The sequence below is a fragment of the Stegodyphus dumicola genome, chromosome 2, assembly GCF_044657685.1.
Source record: "Stegodyphus dumicola isolate Sdum_Otavi_A_Nest chromosome 2, ASM4465768v1".
NCBI lineage: Eukaryota > Metazoa > Arthropoda > Arachnida > Araneae > Eresidae > Stegodyphus > Stegodyphus dumicola.
Genome location: NC_140769.1, coordinates 251,980,688 through 251,995,303, shown reverse-complemented (window position 1 = coordinate 251,995,303; position 14,616 = coordinate 251,980,688). Strand labels below are relative to the sequence as shown.

Genomic DNA, 14,616 nt, shown 5'->3' with positions numbered 1-14,616 from the left:
GATTTAACTTTACTAATTGCACCTTACACTTAAAGAAAATTAAAGCTAACAAAAACAGTGTCATTTAGCCGCTCACTGAATCATTTCTTTTCTGTATGACTTTAACATAAGGCTTGTCCAATGACACTTGTTTCTGACTTCTTTTGAGCATTTCACAGAAATTTGACATATGTCATAAACAGATACATCACATGCACTGTTATATTCTTATACAGGTTGTGTGACAAAATTTTGTACTCTTTTTATATTTTACGTGATGCTAGAATTCCATTTTATGAATTGTTCCATCTTTCCCCTTTATTGAATGAAATGTTCTGAAACTCTTGCTGGCGACACAGATTTATCAGTTGATGGTCAGCTTCTGGCCTTATTGTTCCTCCAACTCTTAAATGTCATCTTCATTCACTTCCAGTTCCATAGCCTTTTCCAAGAACATAATTTTATTGATATGTTGCAAGTCTTGTTCATAAAAAAAACTCTCAAATTTACATCCGAAAACTCAAACAAATTATAAGTTTTGTCATCAAAATCTCCCGACAAGAGAGTGAAGCACCATCTGCTCAGTTATGATCATATGAAGCTCAGCAGGCAAAGTATATACAGTCAAAAGTAATTAATCCGAACTCATCGGGACTTCGGCGATTCCGCATTATCGATTTTTCTGGATTATAGATCATCAGTTTAAATCTGGTAAGATGGCATGCAGAAATTATAAAATTAAAAATATGAAACCGTAATTTATGAAATAAAGAACAATTATTATCTACTAAAGGGTATAAAAATTTACAAAAAAAAAAAAGCTTAATATTTATTTGTTTACTTTATTAAACATTTCTTTCAATGTAAGTTGTACTGTACGGATTACATTGAGGATATTGTACGGTTGAGATGAAATACTACATTAGTAAGGAATTATAAGCCAAATAAAATAAAACATCTGCCCTGAAGATAAGAATAGTGCTGACAGATCAACTTCCAATTCATTGTGCGCCACGGCGTTTTTTTTTTTTTCTTCAGCAATTCCACTTTTTGTTTATGGACATCGAAACATACTTTCGCTTTGTAGATCCTTTGGGAGCTCCAGCATCGGAAATTCTATTTGGCATAATCAAAAGTTCAAGCTTACTTTTATAAAATTGCTCTAACGGTCTTCAAAAAATAATAAGCCAGATCCAATTTGAAGATTAAGGAACAACGCAATCTGCAACATTAACTGAAATTAGATAATTTTAGCTTATATCATATGTTATACATTAAACGCACATGTGCACACGCATATGCGTAGCCGTAAAGTCGTCAACGCGACGCATGCGCAGAAAGTTTGTAGATTTGGGGTCCGGATTATAGATCATTCTGGATTATGGGTGTCCAAATTAACGATTTTTGACTGTATGTATTACTCATATTGCAAAATCTTGCACATGTAACAAGTTTCAGGAAAAATGTATTTCAGGGTCTCCCCTCGGCAAAAATTGGCAATTTTTTTGCTGCATACCTGTTTACATGCAAGACCCTTCCAAGTAAAATGGTGTTCAAAATATAATGCAATAAAACATAAAAAAAAAATTAGGATTTCATTAAAATGCATTTTAAATGAAAATAAAACAAGGAAATAACATAAAAATGGAAATACATGTTATGTAATCCGTACAGTACAAAACAGAAGTATCAACTTACTTTATTTAGAAATTTCTGTGTCTTTGGTGTGTGTCGCAGAGAATTCTGTAACAGTGTCCAAAATCTGTTTAAAATTATCTGAACTAGAATCTGTATATTACCACCAATACATAAATTCATAAAAGTAAGAATAAAATATGTCCTCCTTAGTGCCAGACTATGGGTGGCATTTCTTTTGAAAATTCCTTTCATTACACCCACATACCTTTGATAGTGTTGATATGAGCTCCAGGTTCCAGATCCTTAAATGTCACTGCGTGATTTACTGAGAGGTGAACAAAGCCATTTAAGCTTTCAGTTAACACCAGGCAATCAGTGTTTTCTTTCCAAATCATACAGAAACTTTAGATTAATCTTATCATCAGCAGCCGTTTTATGGTGTAAAGCACAAAATAAGCAATGCATTTCCTAACTGACATCCAACACAGAAATAAGCCTGAGAAATATTCTCCCAACAATCAAAATCAGTGCGCATGCATTACAACTAATCATGTCATGATAGGATTTCCAAAACATAAAATACTCAGGTTACCATAAATGAAACAATAGCTTGGCAATAATCTAAGGGGAACCCCAAAGTATAGATTAACCCCAACTTTTAATTTATTAAAACTTTTGCTCATCTTTTAGAACATTCATAACCAATTTTACTTGTACTTGTAATTGAAGGTTTTACAGTATTGAAACAGGATATCATTCAGAGTGCAGAATCAACTGAACCACAGTTTCAGGTTTGGTGAATTGTGATTAAACAAGGTTTTTGTTATTTTAATGGAGAATTTTTTTTTTTCTAGGAACGTGTTTGAATATGAATTTCATTGTGATGCAGAATTTTTTTTAATTAAAAAAAAGCACGGTTTCAATTCTTTTTTTTTTTAATAATAGAATAACAAAATGTAGCTTTGCATCATTTATCTTTTGCATATTCGCCAAATCAGCAGTATAAACTAAAATATTTACAAAAATGTAAACCAGTAACAACAGAGATGTGTATGATTTTCTTCAAATTCAAAATTCCCTCGATGATTAATCATTTCCTACAAAATTGCCTGCACTTAGTATATTTTCTATTAGTATATTTTCTTTTGTTAAAAGATCTGAAATATTTGTTTTACACTCAGTTTTTTGTGGCACATTTTATCAGATGTTAGATAGGATAAATTTATGTGTGTACGTATGTATATCACCTAAAAGAGACTTTATCCCCTCTTCCCCCTTGAAATCTGCAGTACATTTTAATTTCAAAAACTATGATTGTTATGAGAAAAAGAATATTTGGTAGGAATACTAAACTGATGAAAAGTTATTTAATAAATAGAAACATGTAAAATGTGTATGCATGTATTTATTATACAGTCAAAAGTCGTTAATCCGGACTCTTTGGGACTTCGGCGATTCTGGATTATCGATTTTTCTGGATTATACATCATCAGTTTAAATCTGGTAAGATGGCATGCAGAAATTATAAAATTAAAAATATGAAACCATAATTTATGAAATAAAGAACAATTATGATCTGAAAGGTATCAAAATTTACAAAAGAAAAAAAAAAAAAAAAGCTTAATATTTATTTGTTTACTTTATTAAACATTTCTTTCAGTGTAAGTTGTTTAAGATGCTTCGTTTTATGTGATAATACTTTCTCTTTAATTCTATAAACAGACATAATTTATTGTTCAGTTACAAAGTTCTGTTGTTTAAGTCCTATTATTGATGTGTCGAGAATACCGACTAATTTGTCAATCGAAATTTTTTTGTTTTCAATAACCTCTGTGTAACTTTCTTCACTATCGGAAGTGAATTATAATGAAGAGGAATTTGATTTAAATCGTATGAAAGACGGAATACATCGAGATGAAATACTACATTTAGTAAGGAATTATAAGCCAAATAAAATGAAAACATCTGCCCTGAAGATAAGGATAGTGCTGACAGATCAACTTCCAATTCATTGTGCGCCGTGGCGTCCCCCTTCCATCGTAGAGCAGCGTGAAATTGATAAACAGATTTTGAAATGGTTAGGTCATTTTTTGCAGCAATTCCAATTTTTGTTTAATGGACTTCAAAACATACTTTCGCTTTGCAGATCCTTTACATATTAGTAAATATATATCGGAAATTCTATTTGACATAATCGAAAGTTCAAGCTTGCTTTTATAACATTGCTCTAACAGTCTGCAAAAAATAATAAGCCGGATCCAATTCGAAGATTAAGGAACAACACAACATTAACTGAATTAGATAATTTTAGCTTAGCTTATACCATCTGTTATACATTAAACGCGCATGCATAAACGTATTTTGTGCATGCACACACGCATATTCGCAGCCGTAAAGGTCTTACGCACATGCGTCAAAGCGACGCATGCGCAGAAAGTTTGTAGCTTTTGAGGTCCGGATTATGGGTGTCCGAATTAACGACTTTTGACTGTATTAAGTACTAGGAATAAGTTATTTGTTGATCTTTCTAAATACTGAATTTTTTGTTTCATAAAATAAAGCTGTATGTTCTAAAGCTTATTACTTTATGATATTTTATGGCATTTTTTTGATATTTCATAACTGAAACATTTTTAGCTGCATGTTGTAAAGCTTATTATTTTATGATGTTCTTCTGACATTTCATAACTGAAATGTTTTCATTTGTTTTTGTGACAAAAGTATATTTACTTGAATTATATTAATTTCCTGTAAGAAGTAATTTATAACTTCGCAATTTTTTAAAAAAGTGCATTTTAAAACTGTATTACCAAAGGCGGAACTACTCTGATATGCGCCCTCAAGTCCCCAAATATATTTGGCGAGAAACTCCACGCTGCCATATTGCTATCTAAATTTTTTGTCTACATTTCGAACTTTAAGCCTAAAATGACTCCAACGTTTTGAACACACAATTTAAGCTAAAAGTTCGAAACGAAAACAAAAAATTTAGATAGCAAAACCTTAAAGTTTCTAACCAAAATTATTTGACAAGAGTCTATGTACACAGCGATATGTTTTAACTTAAAAAAACATCTATGAATGGCACAGTCTAAGCAATGAACGAATCTACGAACTACGCACACCTCGCTTTAATAAATTAACATAACAATAAATTTCAAAGAATACCATGTACACAGCATCCTATTTCAACTTAAAAAAAAAAAAAAAAAAACTATAAATTGCACAGTTTAGGCAACAAACGAATCTACAAATTACACACACCTCATTTTAATAAATTAACATAACAACAATAAATTTCAAAGAATACCATGTATACAGCATTCTGTTTCAACTTTAAAAAACATCTACGAATTGCACAATTTAGACGGTATGCACTAATCAATAAAATAACTAAAATAAATTTCAAACAATTCAAAAAAACAACAATAACGACAGAAATTCATACTAAAAATACAATGAACATAACATTCTACAAAATAAGAACAAGAATAAAATAAAAGGCACTTACCATGGATTAATGCTTTTTCGTACAGCAGAAATATCAATTTCATACCGCCTTTAACATGCCGCCACGTAATCACTATCGTATTTATATGACAGCCAGACACACTATCCAGAAAATTCATACTATGGTTCACAAATAAATAAAATAAAAAATAATCACAAATCCCTACTTCTATCATGCACGGCCACTAAAAATAATCTCCCAGACCCTCTTTACACACCTCCAAATACCCACTGCCCCTCAACAGGATGGCCACAACGATATTTCCTTTTCCTTTTCCTTCAGATTAAACAACATCCACCATTTTATCTTTCCCCCCTAGCTTCTTAGACACAAAGCATGACGCGAACCAACAAACTCCAGCGAAAGATTTTTCAACAGGGTTGCCATACAACACGCAATTGCACCAAAAACCAGCGCAGAATACATATCGCCACATTTGGTGAAATTAGGGCGTATATCAGAGTTGTACCTCAAAGGCTAACTATGTAGATTTCGGTGCCATTGGCAAGAAATTACAATTTTTTACAAAAGCTAGATTTTGTTCTTATATTTATTTTATGTACTTTCAGGGTGATGTCGCTACAGAACAAACCTCAGCTTCAAAATTTGATAAAAGAGAATCTTATAAGGTAATATGCCATTTGAGTTTGCTTTATATTAATTTGAGTTATTTAGTACTTTTAGCACTAAAATATTATTTATACATGTTATTAAAAAAAAGAGAGGGACCATTTTATATCTGTATCATTTTCATTTACTTGGAATTTTTTTAATATGCCAAAAAATTCAGTTTAAAATTTCACAGTATCATGAACATTTGAGTGTCTTTTATTATTCTAATACAGATAAATTTTATTCTGCATTATTTGTTTAATGATGTATTCTACAGCTTTATTCTCCTGCTAAAGAATTATAAAGCTACTTAAATTATATTTGCGAATTGCAAACTTAATTGAATGCACATTCTCAGATGAGGACAGACTTTATTTTCCAAAGTTTTGCTTATTTCTGCAAAGTTTCTTTCATATAAAGTAATAAAATCTGCATGAAAATTAATTTGGTACTTTTCCGTTTTGCCAGTGCAAATCTCGCCAAGCAGACTTTATTGGCGACAACATACAGTATACACATAAAAAATATTTAAAAAATGTTAGTTCTAAGAATTCGTTTTTTGAAGGCATAAACATTTTAATATTGCATAAAATTTTATAAAAAGCCAATAAATAAAGACAATAAATTTGTAAAAAGACATTAATTTAAAAATTTACTATGTTACATGGTTCAACATCCTGATTCGCCGGTTCATATCACGTGACCCCAAGCGATCTCATCTCATGTAAACTACTCTACAAAAATCTAATGCTCTCAGTAATCATCTATATTAATTTCAAGTTAAATCTTAATGTGGAACAAAAGTTTAAATGCAAGAAATATTTCAATTCGTATGAATAGCTTACTCAGAAATTATATAAAACTGCAGTGCTTTACTTCGCTAGTGCATTCTCATTAGAATGGATGAATTTAACCCTTGACTTTACCTTTTCTATATTTTCGCCTTCGGGAAAGCGCTGTGATTGCATTCTAATTCACTTAATTACCGAAAATGGCCTTAGACATAAAACTGAACTATCTGATAAAAATTCTATGTAATTATATACCAGTATTGAAAGAAACAATCAATCTGATAAGAAAAAGCTGCGACTTGTTTTAAAAATGAGGCGTAAAAGTAAAAGGTTACCAGCGAGAATATTCCGTTTGGCATCGGTTGTACCATTATTGGCGACTTTATCGCTTGCGCCGGCAAAACGAAAAAGTACCATTAATTTCTATCTTAAACTTGCATGATGAAAGATAAATGCTTTGAGTAAAGTCAGCCATTTTTATCAGCTGCATGAAAGAGCTGAAATTTTTACATTTGAAACTATTTAATGTACTGCTTTCCTTATTTCTAGACTGATAATCAGAGTCTGTTTCTGTATGGGTTTCCTCTATCTATTGTATGCCTCTCTGTGTGTATATATATGAGATGTTAATCCATGAATGAAGAACGAACTTGACAACCGAGGCACGTTAAATGTTTTCTTTTTTTTTTCTTTTTTTTTTTTTTTTTTCTTTCAGTTGAAATTTGTGATCATTTGGCACTCTAGTTATCCAGTATTGAAGCTTAATAAGAGAAAAGATTTGGTTTAGGTTTGAAATTAGCTACATCATCATCATTATGTAAAAGTCTTATAATGGATTAATCCAGAATAAGTTATTACTAGTTTTAGAATAGAGAGAGAAATAACTAAATTAAAATGAAGAATAAAGGATCTATTGAAAATTAAAATTAATAATTTGTTTTCTTATTTTTGACCTTGCATATATACATAATATGTCACTTTTGCACTCTTTCTTAACAGGTGTGTTAAATTTCTTTGGTATTTGTATACAATATTGATTTTCTGTGTTATATACAGTACATAGTCTTTAATCCGGACGTCCATAATCTAAAATGATCTATAATCCAGACTTCAAAACTGCAAACTTTCTGCGCATGCGTAAATACATAATGTGTTTAATGTATAACGGACGGTATAAGCTTGGCTAAAATTATCTAATTATCTATTTCAGTTAATGTTGCAGATTGCGTTGTTCCTTAATCTTCTAATTGGATCCGGCTTATTATTTTTTGTATACTGTTAGAGCAATTTTATAAAAAGTAAGCTTAAACTTTCGATTATGTCAAAAAGAGTTTCCGATTCTGGAGCTGCCAAAGGATCTGCAAAACGAAAGCATGTTTCGATGTCCATCAAACAAAAAGTGGAATTGCTGCAAAAATGGATAAAGGCATGAAGAAAGTGACAGAGAGATTAGTGAAAACGGAAAAATTTCTATTGACAAGTTAGTCGGTATAATTGGCACAGCAATTGCAGGACTTCAACAGCGGAACTTTGTAACTGAACAAGAAATTATGTCTGTTTATAGAATTAAAGAGAAAGTATTAGCACATAAAACGAAGCAACTTAAACAACTTACATTGAAAGAAATGTTTAATAAAGTAAAGAAATAAATATTAAGCTTTTTTTTATTATTATTTTGATACCCTTTATTGCTCTTTATTTCATAAATTACGATTTCATATTTTTAATTTTATTATTTCTGCATGCCATCTTACCAGATTTAAATTGATGATCTATAATTCGGAAAGACGCCTAAACCGGAATCGCTGAAGTTCCAACGAGTCCGGATTAAAGACTTTGTACTGTATATATGTAATGATAGCACAGTTTTAGAAGAATGATGTAAGAACACTGAGATGTAGATGTGCAAAAAGACTGATGCTGTAGATATTTGATGCTTAGAGCATCCATCCATTTTGAAGAAGAAGCAGTCAAACCGGAATAAATTCCATTTTTTATTTAGATTCACATTTCTGGCCACAATTTACTTGGCACTCTACTTGTGCCTATTAAAGAACATTTACATTTTTTATAACTGTTGTGACAGGAAGCAAACACAGCAAAATTACATCCAAGCAGTCCACAGAGAGGCTGAAGTGAAAAGTGACGTATCATTTCAGAGAAAGAAAGGAGGGAGTCAAAAGTTTCAGTTTTAAGTTTTGGCTTACAGTTTGGTGATTGAAGAAGAGGCATCTACATTAAGCGTTAAGTAAGATCGCATGATTAATTTGAATGATGCAGTTTAGACGTATAGCGCTATTTTTAGGACAGAGAGAGGAAGTCCCCGAATTAAATAAAAAATAAAAGAGGTTATAGCCAATTAAAATTAGAAGTTTTTTTTTTCATATTTTTTATCTTACCTATGTATGTATATATATATAACAGAAACATCCATACATTTCATTTTAATAATGTGTTTTTAGTTAATATAATTGTTATAGTAAATGGTTATTCTTAAAAGCAGTTAGACTTTGATTTCTATCATTTCCGTGCACGGTGTGACTCTTTTCTTTAACACAGTATTATTTAAAAATTCCAACTGTCTTAAAATATTTTATAGACAAAGTTTTATATTGAAACCATTTTATTTGAAATAGTAACTTATTAATTAGATTTAAAATAATTACTTTGGAAAAAAAATATAATGTTTGTGATATGCAGGCACAGCGTAAGAACTATCGCCGAGAAAAAAAGCGAGTAGCTAAAGAATTATCTACTACACTCAAAGATCCATCCATTATTGTGCTTGCTGATTGGTTAAAAGTTCGTGGAACTTTAAAAGGATGGACTAAATTATGGTGTGTCTTAAAGCCTGGTTTGTTGCTTTTGTACAAAAGTCCAAAAACACACAAGGTAATAAATATAAAGTACATTATGATTTAAATTTTTTATACATTAATTTGTTATATTCTATAATAAGCCTTGTATGTAATATGTGTGTTTCAATAATTTTCAGAGCAGCCAATGGGTTGGCACTGTGTTATTAAATGCCTGTGAATTAATAGAGAGGCCATCAAAAAAAGATGGTTTTTGTTTCAAACTCTATCATCCTCTGGAACAATCAATATGGGCTTCTAAGGTATGCAAAAAATTTATTTCTTTGATCTTTCCTGGTTCCCAAATGCATACACATATTTATTGTTTTTAATAATTTGGAAAAAAACTGTAAATTTTTTTGCCTCTCATACTGATTTTTGTATAATTATGTGTGCGAATTTCTATAAGATTAATAATAAAGACTTAAAATAGTAATAAAGGTTTCAACCAGTTTTACCTGTAATTGTTGAATTATTGCTTCATATTAATTTCAAACCTAATATCTGTCTATGTACAGTATTTTACCTGACTAGGAAGGATTGAGATAACTCATTATATATATATATACTCATTATATATAAGAACTCATTAACTTGACTTTTTTATTTACATTTCGTATTTATTAACATTTTCTACACTTTTTCTTGTTTAATTTAGAAAATGTGCTAAAAAAAACCCATCCAAAGCTAGATAATATATTTATTTTTTGAGCTTTGGAAAAAAGAAGGGAATGATCTAGCAATGGTGAAAGGTGTGCATTGAGCAAAAAAGATAGAGTATCATATTCTTGTTCTCTCAGATTTAAATTCGGAGAATATGCAGACCATTCCATCCCCTGGATTCCTTCACCCTCAAAATAATTGGTCATTAGTGTAGCAGGATGGAGTCGAGCTTTGTCATTAGTCATAAGGAAGTTGTTATTGATTGCATCTATAAACAACTTCACATAAGGATCAAAAACCTGATGTTTGGACATTTCAGCATTCATAGTTGCACTTTTAAAGATGTGTAGGTCAGTGCAGTTATTCAAAACTATGCTTGTCAACACCATTATTCTACCTCCTTTACACTGATATCTTTCATGGACATTTTCAGTCTTATTGTGTGTGTTTTGCTTCCTCTAGAATGCAGTTTGTCTGAAATCAAAGTAAAGAGAATTCAGTTCCATTCCGTGGTACTCCAGTCATGTTATCTCTGCACCACTAAGACTGGGTGCATTTTGCAGCCCAAATTAGTGAGACACCAATGATCAATTTTCTTGCATACAGCCCTTTTTTATGCAGCCTATCACTCATTGTATATTTGGATAGTCATATTTCTGGTGCTTCAGTGAATTCCTTTGCAGTTTAAGCTAATGTCAACTGACTATCTCTTTTAGCAATCTTTCCCATAATGGCCCTGAGAGACCAGGGATAAATAGAAGGGCTAGCTCATTTCTTTGTTCGACTCCTCGCCGACGCGAGCCTAATGGGGGGACGTAACAGGCAATAATCTGACGTCACTGTGATGCCACCTGTCCTGATTTCTCGCGTTTAAAACAGTAGTTTCATTGAGCTGCGAGACGATTTTCTAGAGGTTACATATCCCAAATTAATTTTAATAATATATATATCTGTTTTCTAATAATGTATATATTTAAAATAATTTTAATAATATATATATCTGTTTTCTAATAATGTATATATTTAAAATAATTTATATATATGTAATTTTAGTCAGTTTTTATTTTAAATTCTATATTGTAAAGTATCGTTTACGTAATATGGCTTTTTGCGCTGCAGTAACGTGCCGTAGCACTTACAGAAGTATGAAAGGATGAGATATTTTATTTCATGGGACCAAAGGATCCAAATGAGAGTTTGCTTTTGACGAAAGAATGGATACACAAATGTCAAAGAGAAGATTCTATTAATGTGAAGAGCGGAAAAATCTGCAGCGAACATTTTCTATGCAGTGTTTATGAAGATGATATGAAAAATCGCTTGTTTGGATAGCCACAAAAAGAAACTGTTGAAATGGAATGCTGTGCCGAAAATAAATTATGATGACAATAATAAATCGAAATTGATGATGACAATAATAAATCAAATTTTAATGATTTTGAAATAAAACTCACAAATGAAAATATAGATCATCCTGAATGTTTAAGGATAAACAAGAATGCATTGATAATTTGAAGAACAAAATAATATCCTTAGAAAATTGTATTAAATTGTATTAAAGTATTGAAAAATAGAGAAAAGAAAAATTTTAGAATGTTTGTTCAGCGACAAAGAAGGTGGACGACATCTAGACAGAAATTGGTATCAGAAATTAAAATCTCAAATAGCGAAATTTGGGGGGGGGGAGCACAAATCGGAGAATTTGAAAAAATGTCTAAAGCCTATTTTTATAAAGACGCAGATTAATGCATTACTGAAAAAGAAGAAAAAAATCAGATGGACTAGTGAAAATATTTCACGTTCCATTGTCATAAGAGCTCTGTCATCTTAAAGCTATGATTTTCGGAAAGAAAAAAATTAAGAAAAAAATTGGAATAGCTTTACCTAGTATTATCAAATTAAAGAAATGGTGTTTATTTTATTTTTTAGTGTTTTCTAAATTTTAGTGTAGTCCAAGAATTCAAAGTAATGTTCTTACTCTAAAGAAGGAAAAAGGCGAATATTTGTATTCTGTAGAAAAATATGCGTTTTCAGTTTTGACGAAATGCACATACGTAGATTGAAAACTCTGCTATGACTCTAAACTGGACTAAGTTGGTTTTTTTCAAAATGTGCAGTTTGTTTTAATTAGAGGTCTCATTTCGCGCTCTGCCTCAAATTAATGAGAAACCGCGTTTTAGATAGAGGATTTGTTTTAGAAGATGTAACTGTTTTAAATTTTGATATTATTAAAGAGGTTTTAAATAGAGATTGAGAAGAAATCATATTGTGTCACAACCTAAAACTAAATTATTTAATGGTCAAGGGAAACGAGAGACAAAAAGTCGCTCCAGAGAAAACATTATTTTCAAAAAGTACCGCAAAAGGTATACTCTAACCCACAGAAAATCAGAAAGCATCTGACTTCTATGAGTTAATTGATAATATCTTCGGTATTATGAATAGTACCAAAATAGTACCAACAAGAATAACAAGTATTTAACAAACTAATTTTGTTAAGTACTTCTTAAAGTTATTCTTATTGTATCCTTTGTAACTAATTATTGATTAGATTTTGTGCTAGATTAGCATTCTAGATAAAATATAATAGTATAAAACATCAAAGTAATTGGCATAAAAAGACCTGCTTCCTTTACTCGCACTTTTGAAAAATTAAATAACTGTTTTAGGTACTCTGAATAAAGCTATTTTGTCAAAATTAAGGTAACAATCTTATATACATTTATTTAATTGTAATATAGATATAAGTATAAATTACAAAATTATTTAAAAAAATACCTATTATATTGAATCTGAAGAGAATTAAAACGATGTAAAATTTACAATTAGGCAAAAAATCAAACGTAGGTTAGCAGAAATGTTGCCATATATGTCATATATGTTTAAACCTATGTCAATGTAAAGTTGTTTTTTGAGTAAATTTAAATAGCTGCTATTATAGTTATCTTAGAAGCAGTATAAAAATTCTCTCAGTTAGCATGCAAATAAAGAAATGATTAGAAATAAACGTGCATTAAATAAAAAAAAAACCTGCAAATAAAAATAAAAAAAACCATGGAACATTATGTTAAAAGAGTAGCACATTTTATCTATTATTTTAAAATTGAGTAAGTATTATTAAATTTTTTAATGGTTCAGTCTAAAATGCATAAAACAGTAACATTGCCTCTTCCAAATTATAGCTGTCTTTCACACACAGCTCATTTTAAACGCTGGTTCAAAAGTGTTAATTTCCAAGCTGTGAATTATATTGGCGCGCTCAGTGTCATCATGGCTACGTCATCACTTCTCACTTTCTGCTTCAGGGGGAAAAGCGCTATGAGCTAGCCCTTCTCTTCTAAGTCCTGCCGAGAGACTGTTGTGGCATGTTTTTGATTATTATCTGATTGTCTGAATAAATCTTAAAATCGCTTTTACATTCTTTGTATGAAGCTTTTGCCTACTTTTATGCCTGTACAGACTTGTGTCTGTCTTGCCAGTCGTTTACCATGTTTGATGCCTTCTCAACAACCTAAACATGTTCCACTTCCTCCATCATGCAAAAGTTTTAGCCATCTACTCATACAGTCTTTGATATTAGAATTTGAAGCACCTCCTTGCACTCTTTCCAGACATGCCAAAAGAACAGGTGTAAACATTTGTGTATTTCTGTGAAGTTAAGTCTTATTGGACTACATGATAACAGTGATGTGCTTTTTTAATATTTCCTGGCAATGTGAGATGTTATAGTATTTCAGTAAATCATGTAATATTATTTACAATTCGCATATTCATAGTTGCCAAATTAAATTAAGGAATATAAGCAATGTTGTAATTAACTCCACTTTGAGAACATTATTTTACATCAAGGGAAACAAAAGTGATAGAAAAAATCTGTCAATCTTGAACTTTCATTTGTGTGGGAGGGCAGGGGATGAAATACATTTGAAAATGTATAATGTATTGATAAAATTAATAGCTTCTGAAGTACTGTAAATAAACAATGAAAAAATTAAAAGAAAAAGAATAACATTTTACCTAGATATTTATCTGTTGTACCTGGATTCAAATGCAAAGTCAGTACTGTGGGCTAAATGTATAATGAAGTGTAATGGGGGGGGGGAACACGTATATTTTGCAGCAACTATATTTGCCAAATTGAAGTTCACAAGTTCGAAAAATATATAATTTCAGTCTGCTTTTATGTTAGAATAGTAAGTAACAAATAAACAGTCATTAATGTAAATAAGGTATAAAGAATTGGGTAACTTCGAATGCAGGTTGTAGATTAAATGAAAACTGAGGAAGTATTTTCAGTAAAACTTTACTGAGAAAGCAAACCAATTCAAAAAAAAAAAAAAAAAAAACTAAATTATTCGTACCATGTAGAACATAATACAAATAAAAAAAACTGGGAACTACTCTTATATGCGCCCTCAGGTTGCCAAATTTCTCGCCAAACATTTTTGGTGAGAAACTCCACGCTGCCATATTACTACCTCAATTTTTTGTCTACATTTCAAATTTTAAGCTTAAAATGTCTCCAAAAACCACGTTTTGAAGACACAGTTTAAGCTAAAAATATTTG

The 14,616-nt window shown here is 30.7% G+C and overlaps 1 protein-coding gene across 12 annotated transcripts in view; it reads left to right on the top strand.

Annotated features, from left to right (window-relative positions):
* The window catches only part of Orp8 (Oxysterol-binding protein-related protein 8), a 298,051-nt gene that overhangs the window by 229,376 nt on the left and 54,059 nt on the right, over positions 1-14,616 (top strand). For all 12 annotated transcript variants that reach the window (XM_085812018.1, XM_085812020.1, XM_085812025.1 and 9 more), the window contains 3 exons: positions 5,698-5,757; positions 9,232-9,423; positions 9,527-9,649. In XM_085812018.1, coding sequence (XP_085668144.1) covers positions 5,698-5,757; positions 9,232-9,423; positions 9,527-9,649 — 375 coding nt within the window. The remainder of the gene's footprint in view (positions 1-5,697; positions 5,758-9,231; positions 9,424-9,526; positions 9,650-14,616) is intronic.